Source organism: Micromys minutus (genome assembly GCF_963924665.1).
Source record: "Micromys minutus genome assembly, chromosome: 3".
NCBI classification, from domain to species: domain Eukaryota; kingdom Metazoa; phylum Chordata; class Mammalia; order Rodentia; family Muridae; genus Micromys; species Micromys minutus.
The window spans coordinates 11,654,293-11,675,734 of NC_137972.1; the positions used below are offsets into that span (position 1 = coordinate 11,654,293).

Genomic DNA, 21,442 nt, shown 5'->3' on the forward strand with positions numbered 1-21,442 from the left:
CTGACCTTTCTGTGTGCAAACACACAGAGTGAACTTTGCTTTACCTCCTACCATAATGTACCTGCTAATTACTGGCAGGCAGGCTGAGTTTTCACGGCCCGTGTGACCAGTGCAGCAAAACCAGAGAGGTGCGTGGGGAAGAGAGGACCGAGGGACTCTGCTAGCGGCTGTCCAGAGGGGATTCCTGTGTCTTCACAAGCGAGCGATCCCAGAGGGCATGGTGCTGCCTTGAGCCGGGTCATGACGTCACTCCTGGGCTTGGCTGTTCAATTACTGCTTTTCCAGCCCACGCTCATGGTCCAGCCCTCCCAGGTGAGGAAGAATTGCCACAATGGCAACTATGAGATCAGTGTCCTGATGATGGACAACTCAGCCTACAAAGAACCTTCGCAAAACCTGAGGGACGCTGTAGAGGAAGGTCTGGAGATCGTGCGAAAGCGCCTGCGCAACGCCGGTAAGCCTATGGTGCAGGACTCCTTTCTATTCACCACCTTTTGCTTCTAGGCGGAGACCTTGCAGACTTTGTCTGATCACCCAAACTCCTCTAAGTTCTTCTCAAAACTTTATTCTCTCCTTCCTGGGGAGCGGGATTTGAGTGAGCTATGGGCCACCCCACCCTGCTTGAAGAAAAGATAAAGCCCTTACAGCAGGGACATATACCCTACTTAAAACTGGGTTTCTGGACCAACTTTAGACTTGCTTCTTTCTGTAGCTGTTTAGGGGCAAGATCTGGGCTGGACCTGAGATCTCATGGGGTTCCTGGTTAAGAAGGAAGAAACTCATACAGCTATTGAATCTTTCTCCAAACTTCTTATTCATAGAATGATTTTTCTCTGGCCATGCGGGCTCACCCGTGGCTTTCACTATCAGATAGAGACAGGGTTATACATTTACAATCAAATTAACTGTTCCCTTTCTCGGCCTTATCTTTTATTTGTAAAAAAAAATCAATTTTATACTTTGACATAAAGCATGTAAAGAAGAAACAAGTGCCTGCACCAATTTTGTGCTACCTGATTGCTCTTTCCCAGGGTCTTGTTTTTAGACGCTGGCGATCAGTATGGCACAGGGACAGTTTGGCATCTTTGTGTCACAACACATCATCCTACAAATGACTTTCTTAGGGCTACATTGCTACCCCAGTCATCATGTGAATGCTCACAGGATGTCTCTTAGACTAGGAGCCACCCAAATTATCTAAAAAATTCTCTTCTTGGAAAAGTAACTCAACGCTCCTCAGCAATTTGCTTCTCAAGAACTGCTGTCAGTAGGAGCACAAAGCCAACCTAGAACCTCAAGGCCAATCTAGAACATCAAAGCCAATCTAGAGCCTCAAGGCTGATCTAGAACCTCAAGGCCTGCCTAGAACCTCAAGGCCAATCTAGAGCCTCAAAGCTGATCTAGAGCCTCAAGGCTGATCTAGAACCACACTGCACTTCTCAGCTCCCTTCCTTATCAGGGGTGAAAGGGAAGTAAGTTACTCTACCTCTAAGGAATTTTGCTGCTTCATTTCAGAATAAATATCCCTTTTTAAGACTCAAAAAAAGGGTTGAATGAATAATTCCTGCAAACACAGGTCAGGCAGGCAGGCACGTAGTGGCTGAGCCCTCCAGCCTCGTTCTGTCGATAAGTGGATACGGAACTGGGACTGCGGTGATGAAGTCAAGTGTCTGCTACCAGGTCTAACCTACAATGATTCTTCTTCTTGGGTCTCTGGGGGTCTACATTTGGATTTCGCTATGTACTCATGGTCTGCCTGGAGGGTCAGCATCCCCACGGTGGTGGGAAGGAGCTGAGCTCTCATGCTGACGAGGTTTGGGATGGGAGTGTGCTTCTTTGGTTGGTTGTTTTTTGTTTTGTTTTTGGAGTAGTAAGGCTATATGGATGTTGAAGAATACGTAGAAATTAATGTGGGAGATGAAAGAAATAATGTGGGTGGGGCACACCTGAGGGAGGGGCTGGCCTATAGTCACTACCACCTTTCTCAAGATGGGGCGACAATGCCACATCCTGAATCTTCCCTTTCCAAGACTGTAGCCAGCCTGCTTGCTGCCACCCTTTCTCACATGGGGGTCGGGCCCCCCTGAGCCACTCTAGCATCATTTGTACTGAACCCAAATAGACTATGTCCTCCCATTAATTTTAGGCTTAAAAATATATAAGTGTTTGCCTATGTGTGTTGTATATACACCACATACATGTATGGTGCCCACTGAGGTCAAAGTGGGGCGTGAAATCCCCTGGAAATTGAGCTTCCATGTGAATGGTGGGAATGAGCCCAGGTCCTCCAAAAGATTGACAAGTGACCTTAGCTGCTGAGCCATCTCGACAGCTATATTCTTCCTGAGAATATGCAAATTAAGTCGGATAAAGGTTCCACACTGTTCAGGGGGGACTGGCAAGATGGGTCAGCAGGTTAAGGCATCAGCCACCAAGCCAGAAGAACTGAGTTCAATCCCTGGAACCCATTTGGCAGGAGAGAAATGACTTTCACTACCTGCCCTCTGACTCCAAATGCATGTCCCCATGGGTTCTCTGTTCCTCTATGCACAGATAAATATATACTATGTAAAAAATGTAGTTCAGTTTAAACACAAGTATAGCCATAAACTGGCCATACTACTTTCTCTGGTTGGTCTAATTATTGGCCTCAAATTCAGCTAATTCTATCTAACAATAGCATCTCTCTGCTGGATCTCCTAGTGAGCAAAGCATTGATGTAAATGTTCTTGGGTTAAACAGTAACCAGAACTGAAGGATGTTCTATTCTAGATTTGGGAGACAGATCTCTACAGCAACAACAGAAGGACAGAGTTGCTTCTATTCTCAGAACGATAAGGCCTCAACTTTTAGGAACACATACTTTTGGATGTTTCATTTTTTTTCCTTCGGTTTTAGGTAGACTTTATTCTTTTAAAGATTGTTATTCAAATGTGGCATCTCAGACAAACCTGGACAGAACCTCACCTTTACATGTGAGGGAACTAAAGTCAGTGTGTTTCAAATGGTTTGTTTAAGAACACAGAGAGAGCGTCACTCACAGTGCTGAACCAGTGTCTAGGGTTTCCTGGTATCCAGAAGGCCATATCCTCTTAGGTATCAGACATTCATCCTGAGCTTACCTGTCACTGGGAGGGGGCCATCATTTAGAGGACAGAGTTTGCTCAAATGGTTCTGCCAGCTCTTTATTGTCTTCAAGACATGGTGCCTAGCAATACCGAAGGATTTTACAATCATGCCTTTACCTTCGCCTAAATATAGTAACTCTTTGTTATCTAACCCCTTTCCCCCAAGCAGAGATGAACACAGATCACTTTGGCTTTGGGAAATGCAGTCTATAAAGAGTGATGTTTGAAGCCAGTGAGATGGGTCAGCTGTTAAGAGCATTTGTTCTCAGAGGATCTGGGTTCAGTTTCCTACACAGCAGCTCCCAACTCACTGAAATTCCAATTCCAGAGCATCCTGTGTTCATTTCTGTCCCCTGGGGGTCCAAGTCTATAAAATCATGGTTACAGGGTCAAAGCCCATCTTTATAACACACGGGACAATGAGAAGATGTTCCCAATGCCGCTTTTTGAATCAGGCTGTGTTTTCTTGACATTTTAAAAACCACTAAGTGTACCTGCATGGGTAACTGTTCCTGATTAGTGTATTTAATTTCTGGTCACATCCATTCAGAAATCTAATAGACATCTCACACCCAAAGTATGCACCTGGTGATTTTTGGTTTATTTTATATTTTTGTGTTGTTTGAAAGAGGTTTTAATATAGCCCAGGCTGATTGGGAAATCCAGATCCTCCTGCCTCCAGCTCCCTAGGAACCTGGCTTCCCCCAAAGCTCTTGACCCCTTAGTCAGGACTCTATACCTGAAAACCTTCCCTCTCGTATCCAGTCCTTGATTTACCAGTAACATTCCCCATTATACACTTTTTCAGGACAAGAGGTACTGAAGACTCTCTCATCCTCTTTTCCTCAAGCTTTGTCCATCAGCACGTTCTTTCTGGCCCTACCTTCAAAATTCAAAATGCAGCCATTTAGTCCCCGTAATTCATTGTCACATGTTTATTTCAAGCTAGTCTAAGTTATCAGTAGCCCCTAACTGATCTCCCTGCTTCTTTCTCCTTCTTGTCCTCCATAATCCACTCTCCTATCAGATGGAGAAATCCTTTAAAAGTGATAGTGAGATGAGATAATATTTCTATATTTAAAATGTTCCAAGATGGTCCCATTCTACTGTGAAATGCACATATGTGCCTGAAATGACCTTTTTCAATACCACCCCATAGCTATTATACCCCTGGATCACGCATCAGCAAGTGCATGGGCCTCCTTGTAGATTCTGAGATGAGCCAGGCTCCATCCTTATCTGGCATTTGTTCTTAGTTCCCTCCCCCACCTCGCCCAGAAACTGTGCGTGTGTGACTCACACTCATCTCTCAAGCCCTGGCACCCAAAGGGGCTCCTGTTCTCATGCAGCCAGCATTACCATCGTTCTGTGTAATCTCCCAGAGACTATGTGGACCTCAGGCAGCCAGGGTCTAGTTTTACTCAATGCTGTATCGTGGGCCCATGGAAAAGCACAAGGAATGGAACAGGGATCAGAGTAACCATGTCTTGACTGTTGGGTGGATGATAATTGGACCCCAAAGAGAACGGCACCTGGCATGTAATAGCAGTAACTTGGGGACATGAAAGAGCAAGATGCCATCTGTATCCTCTTTTCCAGTGCTTTCCAGTCTATACTGGAAACTTGCTGAATGTGGGGTTATAAAAAGATGAGGAGAGCTGAACGTAATGGGAAAAAATGCTCTTAAGCTGGACTGTGGTGGTTAATACTTGAATCTACACATGTGCTGAAATCATCAAATCATACTTTCATTCCATATTTTCGTAATGGATGAGTTCTATCATGGGTGAATTCTCTCTATAAAATAAGAGAAAGATAAATGCAGGGAAGGTGGGGGAGGGGGAGAGAGAGGAGAGAGAGAGAAAGAGAGAGGAGAGAGAGAGAAAGAGAGAGGAGAGGGAGAAAGAGAGGGGAGAGAGAGGAGAAGAAGGGGAAGGGGGAGGGGAAGAAAGGGGAGGGGAGGGAGAAAGAAGGAACTTAGAACAGTCTCAGACCTGAACTTGAACATTGTGTTACTCAGGGTTCTTTAAGGATCAGAACTGATAGGATGAACTAGCATACAACTATATATACTGGTAGAGCTTTCACTGGAGTGGCTCACAGTCTGAGGGCTCCAACCAAGGCTGTCTCCTGACAGGAATGCCATAAAGCCATTGCTCAGCCCATGAGACTGGATGCCTCAACAGTCCTACTCTGGTGTTGGAGTCTCAGGGAGGCCCTACAGGGCTGCTAGTTTTCAGTCTACAGTAAATCTTCACAAAGTGGGTTTGAGCCCCAGAGAAAGATAGATGAGCTTGCTAGTGAGAGCAAGGACAAGCAGACAGAAAGGCACAGCCTGCTTCTCCTCTGTCCTTTATTTATGTCATCTGCCACAGAAGAACTGCCTCCAATTTAGAGTGACCTCGCATTATCTGCATATGGGCGACGTTTCCCACTTAAAGTAATCAAACCAAGAGAAACCCCTCTCAGGTGTGCTCAGATGCTTGGATTGGGTTCCTCCCAAATGTAGTCAAGTTGGCAACTAAGATTCTCCATCACAGCTCCCCCCCCCCGCCCCCGCCCCAGAAATCCATCTACTAGGGTTGTCTCATACCTGGTGAATTGTAGAAGCATAACACTGGTTTCCCGTTTTTCCTAATTTCTGGGTAACAGACCTAAACGTGACGGTGAACGCGACTTTCATCTACTCTGATGGTCTGATTCATAAGTCAGGCGACTGCCGGAGCAGCACCTGTGAAGGCCTTGACCTGCTCAGGGAAATTACAGTGAGTAGCTTGTGTGTGTGTAGGTCACACATTCTTTGTGTAGGTTGGTCACAGTGTGAAATGTGGGCATGTTTATACAACATCATCTCCACTAGCTGCAGTCATGTGCAGTCATGTTGCTGTATGATCTGAAGGCAGGGTACCCTGACCTTTTAGCACAGATTTCCCAAGAGACGTGTGTGTGTGTGTGTGTGTGTGTGTGTGTGTGTGTGTGTGTGTGTGTGTGTGTGTGTATCCTGGAACATAGTGTGTATGTACTCTGATATAGAAGGAATTTTTACTTTAACTGTAAAAACTTTTTGAATTTTGTCTTTTTAAAGACTTATTATTTTTTGGATATATGTTTAAAATGTATTTGTTATCATTGTTATATGACTTCAAAATCCTACTTTTACCAAAAGACAGATCATCCTGACGGGAGTGGGGGCGCAGGAAAGCCCTACAGTTACATGATTTAATAAATTAAATAAACCTATGGGACATAAAAAGCATCCCATCACAATAACACTGCAAAACGTATTCCTCTCAGTGGCCCATGGAAAAATCTATAAAGCAGGTAATTTGTCAGGACACAAAGGAAGTCTCAACAAATAAATGGAACTTGACATAACTTACTGCATCCTATTTGAACACAAATGGAATTATTGGAGACATGAAAGAGTGATTCTTTAAAACTCCCAAAATCGAATGATAATTTATACACAATATACCAAAATCTGGGGGAAGTAATAAACATGCTTCTGAGAGTAAAATCCTCAATGGCAAGTGCTTACATTTAAAAATCAGAGATCACACACACACACACACACAAATAACCTAATGATGTATCGCAGAGCCCTTGAGAGACAGAACAAGCAGTGGACGGGGTGATTAAGATCAGGACTCACATTAATTAAGTAAAAAAAGGATAAAATACAAGAATCAACAAGACAAAAAAGTTAGTTCTTTGAAAAGACAAACAAGATCAACGAAGTCATAGGAAAACTAGCTGAAAGAGAGAGGAATCAAGTTAATAAACTCAGAAGTGAGAATGGGGACATATCACCGCAGACACCAATGAAGTTCAGAAGACTGTAGGGGCCTTAAAACCTAACTTCGTCAACTGAAAAACCTAAGGCACCGAGGTAAATTTCTTGATGTGTATAACCTTCAAAGTAAGAGTGAAATGAGATGGACAATTGAAAGAGAGATGTTTAGTTGGAGCCATGGGATTGGATCAAAACCATTTTTGTTAAATCTTCTAAATAAAAGAGTCCAGGTCCAGATGGTTCTGATGCAGGATTCTACAAGACCACTGGAAAACTAGTACCAACCTTTCTCAAAGTATTTCTGTAAAATACAGTGGGAACGAGCTCTTCCGACCTCTTTTTATGAAGCCAGTTCTGATTCCAAAACCAGATAAAGACATGATAACAACAAAAGAAAATTACAGCCAATCTTCCAACGAACATGGACACAGAGAATCTACAAACAACAGGCCTGCTTGGCTAAATTCAAGAACATACCAGAGAACTGAGGAGATGGCTCAGGCAGTACAGTGCTTGTCTGTAAGCATGAGGAGACCTGACTTTGGTCCCCTAGAATTCCCATAAGCAGCCAGGCATTACACACACACACAAAGACCCCAGATAATCAAAGTGACCAAAAAGAATAATGCTGGGAGTATCCTCATATCTGACTTTGGTTATCCCACAGAGCCATATGAACAAAACATGATACATGGATCAATGAAATGACATAGGAAATCCATCTATTACTCCACAACAGCTCTAATCCCGGGACTTCAGACTAAAGCTGTGGAAAATACACACTGGAGAAGAGACAGAAGGCAGCCTCTTCAACAGATGGTGCTGAGGAAACTGGGTGTCCACTTATGGCTAGATGAGGCTAGATTCCCTATCTCTCACCTGACATAAGAACCCCAACTCCAAAGAGACCTAAAACATATGAAAAGCTGGAAACTCTTAAACTGCTACTGGGAAAAGTAGAGAGAACTCTTCGAGATAAATGACACCGAATAGGGGTGTGATTCAAGAATTAAGAGTAACAATCAACAAATGGAAACCCACAAAATTAGAAGCATTTGTACGTTAAAGGGAGCAGTTAATTGGGTGAAGAGGCGATCTTCAGAATAAGAGAAAAAAAAAAAATCATTGCTAACCTTTTGGCAGAGAATTAATAGCTACCATATATGAACAACTAAAACCACTAAATAACAAGATTAAAAAAAAAAAAAAAAAGCCCAACCCTATTAGTTAATGGACTAATGAACAGACAAGCCACAAAAGTTGAAATGCTAGTCAATGAAAACATCCACACCATTTCTTCTCCCTTGGAATTCAATATCTTTGCGTTAGAATCTGCCTAGCCTCCCAAGATTGAGACTCACTGTGGTATTTGTGTGGTGGATATAGTATACACATCCTGACATCCATGATCCAGGATTAGAACAATGTGAAACTTCTAGTATTGTAGTCCCTCCTCTGTAATCTTTGGAAGCCCTTTGACAGAGTTAGGGTATCATTCACACCTGCATGGTTTTAGAGATATTTTAATTCTCCTGAGCTCTTTAAAACCCTGTTTAGGGTCAGAGTTAGCAACAGGGGGGAGGAAGGAAACAAGATTCTTCCTCCTCCCATTCCCACCCTTTGAATAACCCCTCCCATTTCTCAGTGTTCCCACCCACCTCCTTTCTGTCTGTTGGTTGGTTGATTGGATTTGTCTCAGGCCTTGGTGTTTTCCTTTTTCTCCTACAGAGAGATCGTAAGATGGGTTGTGTCCTCATGGGGCCCTCGTGCACCTATTCCACCTTCCAGATGTAGTAAGTACTTCGGCTGGGTGTTAAACGATTAGACAAACAGTGTTGTCAAGGCAACAGAATGAGGCGAGGCATGTTGGGCCTCTTGTGTTTTGCCATCTCTCTGTCATTGCCTTTTCCCTTCCATCCTACATTGAGGAGTGTGTAGTGACTGCTCAGATACATGTCTGAGTATTAGAGGGAGCAAGTCATGAGGGACACTTGAGTTTCATAAAGGGAATTCCCCAAAAGTATGGGCAGAGGGTAGGACCCAGACAGTAGAGAGAGGGGCCTAGTGGAACTCTGCTGTCACTAGTCTGGAAATGTGGGGAGACAAGCAGGCACCTATGTGAGATGAATAGAAACAAATGTTGAAGTTTTCTGTGTGACAGCCTTCGTGGTTTAGAGAAAAAAGCCTTTGATCTGTTATAGCACAGGAAATCTTTTTTTATTGTTATTATTTAGAATTCTTGGTCCCACCCCTTCAATTTGTTTCACTAAGTGAAACAGGCTCTGTTCATACATCCCTCAGTCAAAACTCTTCTCACTAGCCTTTATCTCCCTTGTTTAGTCTTCAGAATAAAGAAATGCCATTAACTGACCCAGAGGAGACTGGCGTAGGGTTTTCAAGGCCGACAGGAACTGCTGAGGTTTCTAGTGAAAGTCAGCATGTTGCCTCACTCCCAGGAACTCAGCAGCCCAGATGCTCAGCACATCAGTTCAGGCACACCTTCAAGCACTCTCAGGCCTACCTTCCATACCCAAATAGAACACGTGGACTCTTGTTCTTCCTTATCTCTCGGATCAGGTACTGATGCCCTTGCTCAAAAGGAGAGGGGGACCTAGGAAATTGCTTCACTATCATGAGAGCTTTCTAATCAAAAATAGCTTTGTCAATCAGGAAAAAAAATAGAATGAAATATGCCCCTCCAAATAGAGCTGATAGGGACACTGACCAATACAAAGTACAGAGAAGGGGTGAGGAGGGATTCTATCAGAGAAGATGCAGAATTGTATAGAAGGCAGTTGTCACCTTTGCTTGAGGGCTGAGTTTCAACTGGGGAAATACTTCATGAAAAAAGTCTGAGTTTTGTGATGGAGACAGATAATGCCTCAGTCAGCGTCACTATTTATGTGATGAAACATCATGGCCAAATGCGAACCAGGGAAGAAAGGGTTTGCTTTGACTTACATACCTTGAGTCACAGTCTGTTGAGGGAAGCCAAGGTAGGAATTTAAATCAGGTGTGAACCTGGAGGCAGGAGCTGATGCAGAGAACATGGAGGGATGCTGCTTATTGGCTTGCTCCTCACGGCTTGCTCAGCCTGCTTTCTTATAGAACCCAGGACTACAAGCCCAGGGATGGCCCCACCCCCAATGGACTGGACCCTCCCTCCTCAATAACTAATTAAGAAAATGTTCTCCAGGCTGTCCCACGGCCGGATCTTATGGGGGCCTTTTTTCAGTTGAGGCTCCCTCCTCTCCCACAACTCTAGCTTGTGTCTGATTGACATAAAACTGGCCAATGCAGGTGAGATGTTGATAAGTACAAGCAAAGCAACGGCTTTCCAGCCAGGTAGAGGGAATGAATGTGAAATCAGGAATTGGAGTGGAGAAATGTCCGAGTGCTAATAGTAACTGCAGTGAGAGAAAGGTACAGAAAGAAGATGAAAAGACAAGGGAAAAGACCTCGACCATACATGGTAGCTTTCGTGGGAGGATCATTAAGTTACACCTAATGCAATTGGCAGAACTAAGATTCGCAGCACTGGAGAGCTATGAAAAGCCCTTTGTTGCCCTGACAGCACTGTAGTCTGTCAAATCATTCATCTTATTATATGCTAATTTTATTAATGGTTTATGATTAATAAAAAACTGTCACCTATGTAGGCAAAACACAGTAGCAAAGAACACAGGAAACAAGAGAGAGGCCCAACTTAGCAAAACACAGAAAGTAAGGGAAACCAGCTAAAACTGTAGAGTGAATGATCTCTGATAGCATTGGGATTGCAGGTAAGAGCAGGGATGTAATCAGAAAAGACTCTGGGATTCAAAATAAACAAAAAAGAAATGGGAACACAATCAAACTAATGTTTTGAAGGACAAGAGGAAAGGATAAAAATGGCTAGAACAGAGATGACCACAGGACACCAGTGGTAAGGTAAGATGTAGTCCTGCGTTCCTTCTTTCATTACACACATCTTGAGCACCCATGGGAGCTCGGTAGACCGAGGCAAACCATCTCGATGAGATATCCCCACTTGAAGGAACTTGCAGTGGGGTGGAGGAAAGCCAAAGCGATAGCTACTCACCCAACACGACCACCTGGCCCTCGGTGTCAGGGAGAATTTCCATGATAAATACAGATTCCAAGAACCTGTGTATTTAGAGAGAATCAGCTCGGAAGCCAGTCTGGGGCCTCTCTTTGTTGAGTCACTGACTGAGAAGGGCACTTGGTATGTTAAAATAATGATGATGAAGAGGAGGAGAAAGAAGAGGAAGAGGAGAAGGAAGAAAAGGAGAATGATAAGGAGGAGTAAGAAGAGGGAGGGAGAAGGTCCTTGCTGAACAAGGGCAGAAAAGCTCTAAGCTCTCCAGCTAATACAGCTCTCAGAGGCAGAGCTACAAAGCAGGCATTGTTAGGAGGAAAGGCATGGGCTCACCTCCCATTTGATGACAATTATGATGGCTCTAGTTTGCTCTTTGTTGCTGTGATAATTCCATGACCAAAAGCAACTTGGAAAGGAAGCAGTTTATTTCATCTCATAGTACACAATGGAGAGAAGTCAAGACAGGAACTCAGGGCAGGAACCTGGAGGCAGGAGTTGATGCAGATGCCACGGAGGGATGCTGCTTACTGGCTTGCTCCCCATGACTTACTCAGTCTGCTTTTAAAAATACAACCTAGGACCACCAGCCTACGGATGATATTTCCCACATTGGGCTGGGCCCTCCCACCTAAACAATCAATCAAGAAAATGCCTCATGGACTTGCCCATAGTCCAACTGATGGAGGCAGTTCAAGGGTTGTTCCCAGATGTCTCTAGCTCATGTCAAGTTGACAGATAAAAGCACTTAACGTTTGTTTAACTAAGGCCATAGTTGTTTAACATGCAGTTTTCAATCCTCAGCTCCAAGCTCACAGTCCCCAACCCAGAGAGCATGAGAAGTCATTCAGAAATAAATCAATGTGGTCCAGCTTGTGGTCATTTTGCTGTAAACACAGAATATGGTCAATTGTTGTTGTTTTTAAAGTCACCTGAGTGAGCCAGTCACCCAGACATGTCCTTTACTGTCCCCATTTCACTCTTACCATTCATGCCTGTGTGTTAAAAAGGAGGGAGGGGGCTCTTTCTGTGTTACTGGAGTTAACCCTGACATTGGTTCCTCTCACTTTTGGCACAGTCTTGACACAGAATTGAACTATCCCATGATTTCCGCTGGAAGTTTTGGATTGTCCTGTGACTATAAGGAAACCCTAACCAGGATCCTGCCTCCAGCCAGGAAGCTGATGTACTTCTTGGTCGATTTCTGGAAAGTCAACAATGCAACTTTCAAAACCTTTTCCTGGAATTCTTCCTATGTTTACAAGAATGGGTCGGAGCCTGAAGATTGTTTCTGGTGAGGAAGGCCGGTAATCAGTGCATTGCCACAAAGAAATCTGCTTTCGTCAGGGATGCTGTTGAAATAGATACCAGCCTGCTTTCTTACTCATCTGAGGCAAAGTGGACCAAGTATCGTGTAAATGCTAAGCCTAGGATGCATTTGCAGTACTCTGCCTATGACAGTGAATTTTTGTTAATCTTAATGATTCCCCATGGTAAGGCCTCTAAAGACAAATACGTAGAATCCTGTTTCTAGAGGAGACAAATGAGAGCTAGAAGTCAGTGCTTATGAACTACTGTGGATGATGTAACACTGGAGAATGTGTGTTCTGCCCAAACCAAGAAGCAGTTAGAAATGATGTCTCTCACATTTTCTCACATAGAGAGAAAGGGGGGGGACGAGAGAGAGCAAGTCCTAGAAAAAAGCATAAGTCTGTGCCTGAAAGATATCTCAGTGTGCAAAGGGACTTGCCACCCAAGCCTGACGACCTGACTTTAATCCCTGGGACTCACATGGTGGAAGAAGAGAAATGATTCCTGCGAGTCGTCAGATTGCCACACATGTGCTGTGTGACACATGCATATGTGTTCACACATGCACACACACCATGACATAAATAGATGAAACATCATTTTAAAGTATCATAAGTTCCTGAAACGCCAGTAAAAGTGGTGGTGGTGACCCGGGATGCTAGGTGGCTCTACCGTCTCTCTCCACAGAGGCCTTAGACAGTCAAGATAGGATGTTGCTAGGTGTGCACACCTGGGATCCCATGGCAACCAACCTCAGGATCTCACCCTAGAAACTTGGAGTGAAACAGTAATTTACATATACATCCAGTTCACACAGGAACAGACATCATTTTACCAGCTCTGGAGTTTCACACACTATAGTTTCAGAGGCTTCTGGCTCAGGCTAGAACTTTCTTGCTATAGCAGCAGGGAAACAGTAGAAGGAACCCCTCAAATGTCTACAACTTGTACACACATGTGAAGAATCCCTAAAACTCCCCCTCCTTACTCTGCCTAGACCTAGATAGCCACAATAGAAAGCAATGACATCTTGGTGGGTACTGTCTATCAATGGAGGACCTGGGTGTTAGATAAAGATAAACATTCAGAAACAGAATGATGGAAAGACAGATACACAGACAGACAGTTTAAAGGTAGGGTGGCCATGAGGAAAAAAAGCCAATTCACAGCTTCTCTTCTCCCTGCTCCAGGTACCTCAATGCTCTGGAGGCTGGGGTGTCCTATTTTTCTGAAATGCTCAGCTTCAAGGATGTATTGAGACGCAGTGAACAGTTCCAGGAAATCCTAACGGGCCATAACAGGAAGAGCAATGGTAAGACAACAACAGAACTTCCCTCACAGTGCCACCTCCCTCAGAGGCCCTCAGGCCAATCTGTCTCTGTAGAGTTGCCCGGACTGACTACCTCCAAGTTTCATGTTTGCAAACAATTTCACCATATTGTTATTTCTGTTGACTAAAACCTAACTCTCTGGGAGAAAAGTAATGTGAATCAAACCCTGATAAAATGAACATAGATACTAACCCAATATTGCCTTCATAAATCCAAGACCATGACCCACCTAGGGTCAACCATGTAACAGGGAAGTTCTCCATCTTGTCTCCATCCAAAATCTTTAGGATCATGAGTGGTTTCATGCTTCCCCCGATCCCCAGATCTTGGTTGACTGGTGAATCCTTAAAACAACAATACTTAGTCATGGCAGCAAGTGATGGTCTGACTTTCCCTTCCAGAAAATTATCACAATTTGCTCTTTACTTCTGATGTGCTGTTGTGTGGCAAAGTACCCAACCCTGTTCTAGAAGCCCAGGGCCCAAATGCCAGCTAACTGCATGTCCCCAGCTCGTGTTAAACTACTTGCTTGCTTTTCCCAACAACAGCCAACAACCAAGATGTGGTTTTTCTGGGTTCTATGTCTTTCAAAATTCTCTTTAATGTGCATTAGGGCTGCTTTGTGAGAAGTGCCTCTCCCTAGGCCATCACTAGCCTGCTTCATACAGACTCTCAGTTCCTACTGAGTGGTCTTTGAGTCTTCACTCCATAAGAAATCCAATGTTTTACTGGATTTGTGACTAGACCTTAAACTTTTCAACCATAATCTGGTGACTAGACTATTGTCATGTAACTCCTTAGACAGAATCACAAGGCAAGCAAAGATAATCTTACTTCCTCATCTTCCTGACGCAGGTTTCACACAGTAAGTGAGCTAAAGGCTGGGTATGAACGGCTAATAGATAAAGCATTCTCATTAAACTGTTAAACGAGCTGCTGTACTATGCAGGGAATTCCCTTCCCAAGCAAGAGCACATCGGAAGTAATGAACGGATTGTGGTAATTTCCTGTAAGGCAAGTTGCCCGCCATCATTCAAACAATCACTTTCTGCCATAGCCAAGTATTTGCTATTTTAGGAACTTCTCAGTCAACCAAGATGTGCTGCTGGTGTGGAGGAGCAAACACCATTGGTGATCCTAAAGAGTTTCCAGGTCACCTGGGTGGCATGCCATATAAAAAGGTCTAACAGAAGCCTACGTGATAATGCATGCCTTTTGTTAATCACAGCATTTGGGAGCCAGCGTGAGGCTGGCCTGTTCTATGTAGCAAATTGCAGGACAGCCATTTACATAGTGAGACCCTCTCTCTAAACAATAGCACAAACCCAAGAAAGTGTCCTCTCTAGCTCTTCCCACACCCAAACCACACACAGGCTGCAGTTAGGTCCATGGTAAAGGCTCAGAGTGGTTCTATCACTCAAATTTCTAAGATGTGGCTCTGAGTTAAAAAGCTACAGGCACAGCCCAAAGACAGTTGCTTAGGAGGATATTATAAAATATTTTCACATTCCTCTTTCAAACACATGTGCAGATGATAAGGTGTGGGCCACTTGAAAAAAATAACACTTGGAATCCCTTCCACCCAGTGCAATAGACCACACACCAAATGAAGCAGTGAGTCCAACTCACGAGCTTTTTATATCATCTTCTACTCCTGAGCCCCTTTGATATCACCTTCTGTTTTAGAGATTCCACACAGTTCGATTCGGGCTCCATAACTAAATGCAAAACAAGGCAGAAGAGCTTTGGGGAACTGAGATTAATCTTTAAACAGGTAAAATGAAAGACAGGTGTGGTGTTGCATGCCGGAAAATCCTAGCACTCAGTAGCTGAGGAGGATTGCTGTGAATTAGAAGTCATCCTGGACTATGTAGTGAGTTCAAGGTTAGTCTGGAATACACAATGAAGCCCTGACTCAAAGGAAAGAAAGAAGGAAAGAAAAGAAGGAAGGAAGGAAGGAAGGAAGGAAGGAAGGAAGGAAGGAAGGAAGGAAACGTAACAACAACTACAAGTAACGATGACTATGACTGCTGTTTCACCTGTCCATCATTCCATCACTCTGTCTTTCTTTCTTCCAGTGATTGTTATGTGTGGCACGCCTGAAAGCTTCTATAATGTGAAAGGTGACCTCAAAGTAGCTGACGACACGGTTGTCATCCTGGTAGATCTATTCAGGTTGGTGTGATGCTTGGGAAAACCTCGTCCCTTCAGAAAGGAATTGAGTCAATGGCCGACAAAACACCCCCCCCACTCTTGTGGTGGGCAGCCACCAGGAGGGTCACATTTGAACTGAAGTCTCATTCCTTTCTCATAATATCTCCAGCTTACCTAACCCCCTGTGCCCTTAAGCAGAAATGGATTCCTTGACACCCAATATGCAACCCACTCATCTGAGAGGCCTAGATGCACACAGTATTCAAAGCTCTGGGCTGATTTACAACTCTTGGATCAGGAAACCATGCAGCAATCAATAACTCAACAGTGGTTTCGCTGAGGAGATAGGTCTCGCTCCAGTACTTTAGTTGCCAACGGTCTTTGGCCTCAGATTATTTTTCTCACCAACCACCTTTGGAAAGACTAAAGTTGAAGTCAAAGAGATCTGATCTGTGTACAGTTATTCTTTGTCCTCGGCGGAACAGTTACTTGGGGATGGTCCCTTCTGCAATGCTTCTCTGATACCGAGCAGAGAAAACTATGAGAGACAGACAGACAGACAGAGAAAGAGAGAAGAACTATTTTACTAACAGTACCCAAAGCAATACTTAAGGTAGAGCATGCTTGGAGGAGGTGCCAACAGTACACCTGTGCCCCTTGCCCCATAGGTACATCATATGACCCACTTATCTCCCTGGGTCATTAATCATTACCTGTGTACCTTCATCTACTGCAGGGGCTCTCCTGTGTCTGCCTAGTCATCCCCCATAGTAAACACGCTTTTCCCAGCATGAGCGGATAGGGAGTACTGGAAGTGCAGGCCTGGTGGACTGTTGAATGTTCCTGAAGATAAGCAATCTGTCTTTCTAGCTCTTCAGCCATAGACGTTTAGGAAAGAGGGCAATGTTCTCAGCGGTTCCCTCTCACCCTCACACTGACTTCAGTAGCTGGTTTGCCCTGGGGAAGGAGCTGTCAATGTGGCCAGCTTGGTATGATTTCCTTCTCAGGCCAACTGCTGGCTTTCCATCGTGACTCCTGTTCAAGGAACACGTGGCTGTTGCAGAACAAGGCCAGACTCTAAAGTAAACCTAATGTGCTCAGCTTGTAACTCTGATGCTTGGGATTCCATGGGAATTTGCTAGCATCTTGACATTAAGTCACATTGTGAAATGAAAATTAGGGTTGCCTGTCTTCTAGGGTAAGATCAATAATGTTAACATAGGAGCTAATGCAGTGGTCAGCACAGAGCAGGCTGAATATCAAAGGGTGGTCTCCCTCATTCTAGCAGCTCAGCTGGGCCACCCTGTTTGCATATTAAAGCGCCCACACGATTAGGAAGCACAGAAACCCTGGGATGTTCAGAGGGATCTCCATGTGCAGTGTGTATTGTCTATGGGTTGATGATACACAGCCTATGAGCTGGTTAGGCCCACGTCCGAAGCTTGAAGCCACAACAAAAGAGACCTGTCTCAGACAAGTTACAAGGCAAGGGTGGACAGCTGGGGTTGTCCTCCGACCTCCCCAGGTATGCCATGGTACAACTGTGTCTGCATCCACACACATGAATGTACACACACACACACACACACACACACACACACACATCAAAGAAAATGTCTTACATCTTCTGTGTACAGTTCGGCCCTGAGCAGATGGCAACATTAACAGTGTATTGTACAGAGTAGTTCCATATTCCATATCCCAATATTTCCAGCCTGTCTTGCATACTTGAGGAAAAGAACGTTTTCCTGCAGAAATCAAGGCTTTAACAACAAATACAAACATTCCCTCCAAGTGTCCGTATAATGAGTTCCTGTCCACCCTCGGTTAATAACAAGAACGACCTACGTCCTGTAATTCACTGTAGTGGGTGGAGAAGGGGAAAGTAGAAAGGAGAGGTGGGAAAGTAGAAAGCTTTGCCGATGGCTGCACTTACAATTTCAAAGCTGATGTCATAATTTGTATGAGTTGTGAAACTTCTGTCTCTATGGGATGCTAGTTTTTATGACGAGCCTGTGTTTTTTACATTAGTAACCATTACCTTGAGGATGACACCATAGCGCCTGAGTATATGGACAATGTCCTCGTCCTGACACTTCCTTCTGAGAAGTCCATCTTAAATGGCTCTGTCTCTGAGAGGTTTGCATCGGTGAGTGGTCTGTGTGTTTATTTATGTAAGTATTCGTCAAAGATAACTTGGAGCAAGGTAATTAGTCTCCTACTTGAACTCAGATTCTTAGTTCTGCAAGTAATTTTTCTTTGCATGTGTGTATGTGTGTATGTGTATTCATTGTGCAGATGTGTATGTGTTGTGTGTGTATGTGCATGTGGAAGCCAAAAGTGAATATTGTCTTCCTCTATGGATTGCCTTTTATCTGTCTGTCTGTCTGTCTGTCGGGAGCGGGGGTGGGGGGGTGCCATGTGTGGAAGAATGCTTGCCAAAGCCAGAAGAAGTCACTGGATCCCTTAAAGCTGGAGTCATAGGCAGTTGTGAGTGCTGGGAACTGAACTTAGGTCCTGTGAAAGAGCAGCAAGTGTGGAGCCATCACTAGCCCGCTGTCCTTAAATTTTGAGACAGGCTCTCCCAGTGAACCCAGAGATCAGGGATGCAGAAGAACTAGCCGGCTACAGAGTTCCAGGGAGTCACCTGTCACTATCCCTGCCCTGACCCAGGCCCCGCCCACAACGTGCTGGGATGAGAGATGTGGCCCACCACCTCTAGCCTTTCACAGGTGCTGGGGATCTGAACTCCGGCCTCAGGCTTTGTTTAGAAATAAGCACTCCTAGGTGGAGACTTACAGTGTCGTTCATCCTAGTGAAGCTGACCACTGTCCAAAGGGGTCCTTAAGGATTCTTACTGTCTCAGTATCCTACTGAGTTTGGACCTGTCCCAGAACAAGGGCCTGCACTTACCCATTAAATGGTGGTCACCTTACTAGTCTGCGGGGTTCCTAAGACACATTAACCGCTGTCAGTCATGGAGCTTTAGTGAGATGCAGTTTGTCACCTGCCTTCTGCTCTCAGTTGAGAGAGGCTGTAGAAAATGATGAAGTGGGGGGGGGAGTGGCCCAGAGACCCCCAAGCAACATTGCAACTGCAAGTGAAGGGCCTAAGCACCATAAGGAAGGTGAACAGCACCCCCCCCCCCAGGTTACAGACCTGCCAAAATTAAGGGTTGCAAGCTCCTTTAACACAAGATCTCAGGAATTCTGTTCATCCTGAGAAATGATGGCGACACAGCTCAGTGGATACAAACACCTGCCGCGTCTCATCACCCGAGTTCCACCCTGGGGTCCGACCAAAGGAAGGAGAGGCAGGAGTCCCAGAAGTTATCCTCTGACCACCACATGCATGCCCCTCCCCCAAAATAAATGTAATGAAATGACGATTTCAGAAACAAACAAACCAACCAACAAACCAGGAGCTTTTGTTTTTTCTGTTAATGTTTTCTGCAAGATGTACTCCGAGTGCAAAGAACTTGAGCTGTCCTGTGGCTCGGACAAAAGGGGCTTCTAAAGTGCACGAGAGGAGAGAACCTATCTGGCTTCAGTGGGGCGAGAACTTTCAATTCTGCATCCTCAAACAACCATCGTGCGGCAGAGGCAGAGGCAGAGGGATGCTAACTCTATTATTTTGCCAGGACAGATGTTAGGAGCCTGAAGTGACACTCAGAACCAGCTTCAAAGCACATTCAGTGGCATCAGCCAACCAAGATTCCTCGCATCCCCCTCTGGGGACCAGAGACAGGGTTATTTTCTGGGCTCTGGTTTTCTGTCTTACACTCTGGTGAAAACTTAAAACATTTCTGCGAGAAATCCCGTAAGGATGACTAAAATATCGGATTTGACTTTCTCAGCCGAGTACTGTATTTCACTATCACAAGAGCCTTCTGGACCCTCCTCTAAAGACGGGGTTTTTGTTTATGAACTTCATGAGGAGGTAAAACTGGGAGAGCAGAGCCCTGGCCAAACAGGTATTTCCCAAGTCTTCCTTAACATCACACTTCCAGGCCCCCTGAATTTGTTTTACCACGTATCCCAAGAATATCTACTCCAGGTTCCAGAACCCACCCCTTTCTCATTAAAAGATTTTTTTTTTTCTTCTCATTTAGGGAAGAAGTGACTTTTCTCTCGCTTACTTGGAGGGAACCTTGCTGTTTGGACACATGCTGCAGACATTTCTTAAAAATGGAGAATCTGTCACCACTCCCAAGTTTGCTCGTGCATTCAGGAATCTCACTTTTCAAGGTACTGGTCTCATAGGATCAAACAATAAAGTCAAAGAAAGGCAGGCTTTGGGAGGGGGGCGTGGGAGACCACCAAGACTGATGTCAGCAGTTGATGCTCCGATTGCTAAAGACCCTGGAGCTCAGCTGAAGGAAAGGTCATGGGGGATGTTGTGACACATGACTAGACCACAGCTTATGTCACTGCTGTGAGTTAGCATGTATGTTGGGGGCTGTATGCATGAGCAGGTTTCACAGAGCATGATCTCCAGTAGTGGTGTACTTCCTGCAAGAAGAGAAATACTTTCGGTTTATTTTTACTTTGTAAATTAGCATATAAGATAATTTACAGCATTTTCCAAATGAAGTGTGTCAGTAGATTCTCTTCTCCAACCATATCCTCTTGCCTCCTGGCCCCCAACACATGCACACACATGCACACACACTCACACCCTGTAACCAGTCCCAGTTTCCTTTCGGTTCTTATGTTTCAGGTTCATTTTTAATTTTTTAATTTTATTTTTTTATCTCTTTATATTTTGGCATATCTCCCTCCCTTTTCTCTGTTAAGCCTCTGTTGACACACCCATCCTGCAAGATCCTCTTGAAACTTCTCTTTTGTGTCTCAAATCTCAAAGGTTTTAAAGAGATTTCATTTTAAGAAATTATCTTAAAGTCTTGCCCTGCAAAACCTTTGTCTAAAGAAAAGTGAGCCTTCTGTTGGCTCCAAAAGGCAGACAATGGTCACCACCTGATCTGAGCTCTGGGCCCATGGTTGTGGGCTGAAGAGAACATGGTTTCTGTTTCCCCAGAGAGGCAGAGAGACATGTAGTGACCACTCATGTGGTCTGCCAGGCACTCACTGAGTCATTTCCACAGTTAGTCAAGTGTCTCAGTGACCGCCATCATGGGCTCAGAGCGAGGAGACATGTATTTGTCTTAGCTTAGTCATGAATCGCTATGGCCCTGAGAAAATGTTTTAATATCTCTGAGCCCGATTAAGATTGTTTCTCATCAATAAAATAGAAACAACAGTTTTTACGTCATGGCGTTCTGAAGAGTAGAAGACGGCGAATGTGCAGACTCCATTAGCACAAAGTTGGTGTCTGGTAAACATGAAATAAGTGTTAAGGGTACTTTTAAAGAATTTAATCTATTTGTTTACTTGGGGCCATGCGTGCAAGTGAACATTCAGCTGTACATACCATAGTGAACAGAGGTCAGAGGACAACTTGTTGGTTCTCATATTTCATCATGTAGGTTCTGGGGACTGGACTCAGATCCTCTGGAAGCACCTTTTCCAGCTGAACTCTCGAGGCATCCCAGAAGCCAGCTGTTCTGTTGAACTTGTAAATGGTTCCCACCTAAGCCCACACTCTCTATGTTCAGTCCACGGTGCTATTA

The 21,442-nt window shown here is 44.5% G+C and overlaps 1 protein-coding gene across 2 annotated transcripts in view; it reads left to right on the forward strand.

The window, feature by feature from the left end:
* Nucleotides 1-240: 240 nt before the first annotated feature.
* GUCY2C (guanylate cyclase 2C) overlaps nucleotides 241-21,442 on the forward strand; it is a gene marked incomplete at both ends in the record, with an annotated part of 66,790 nt that continues 45,588 nt past the window's right edge. For both annotated transcript variants that reach the window (XM_080913664.1, XM_080913665.1), the window contains 8 exons: nucleotides 241-454; nucleotides 5,781-5,893; nucleotides 8,650-8,714; nucleotides 12,096-12,311; nucleotides 13,519-13,640; nucleotides 15,738-15,834; nucleotides 17,845-17,962; nucleotides 19,925-20,060. In XM_080913664.1, coding sequence (XP_080769790.1) covers nucleotides 241-454; nucleotides 5,781-5,893; nucleotides 8,650-8,714; nucleotides 12,096-12,311; nucleotides 13,519-13,640; nucleotides 15,738-15,834; nucleotides 17,845-17,962; nucleotides 19,925-20,060 — 1,081 coding nt within the window. The remainder of the gene's footprint in view (nucleotides 455-5,780; nucleotides 5,894-8,649; nucleotides 8,715-12,095; nucleotides 12,312-13,518; nucleotides 13,641-15,737; nucleotides 15,835-17,844; nucleotides 17,963-19,924; nucleotides 20,061-21,442) is intronic.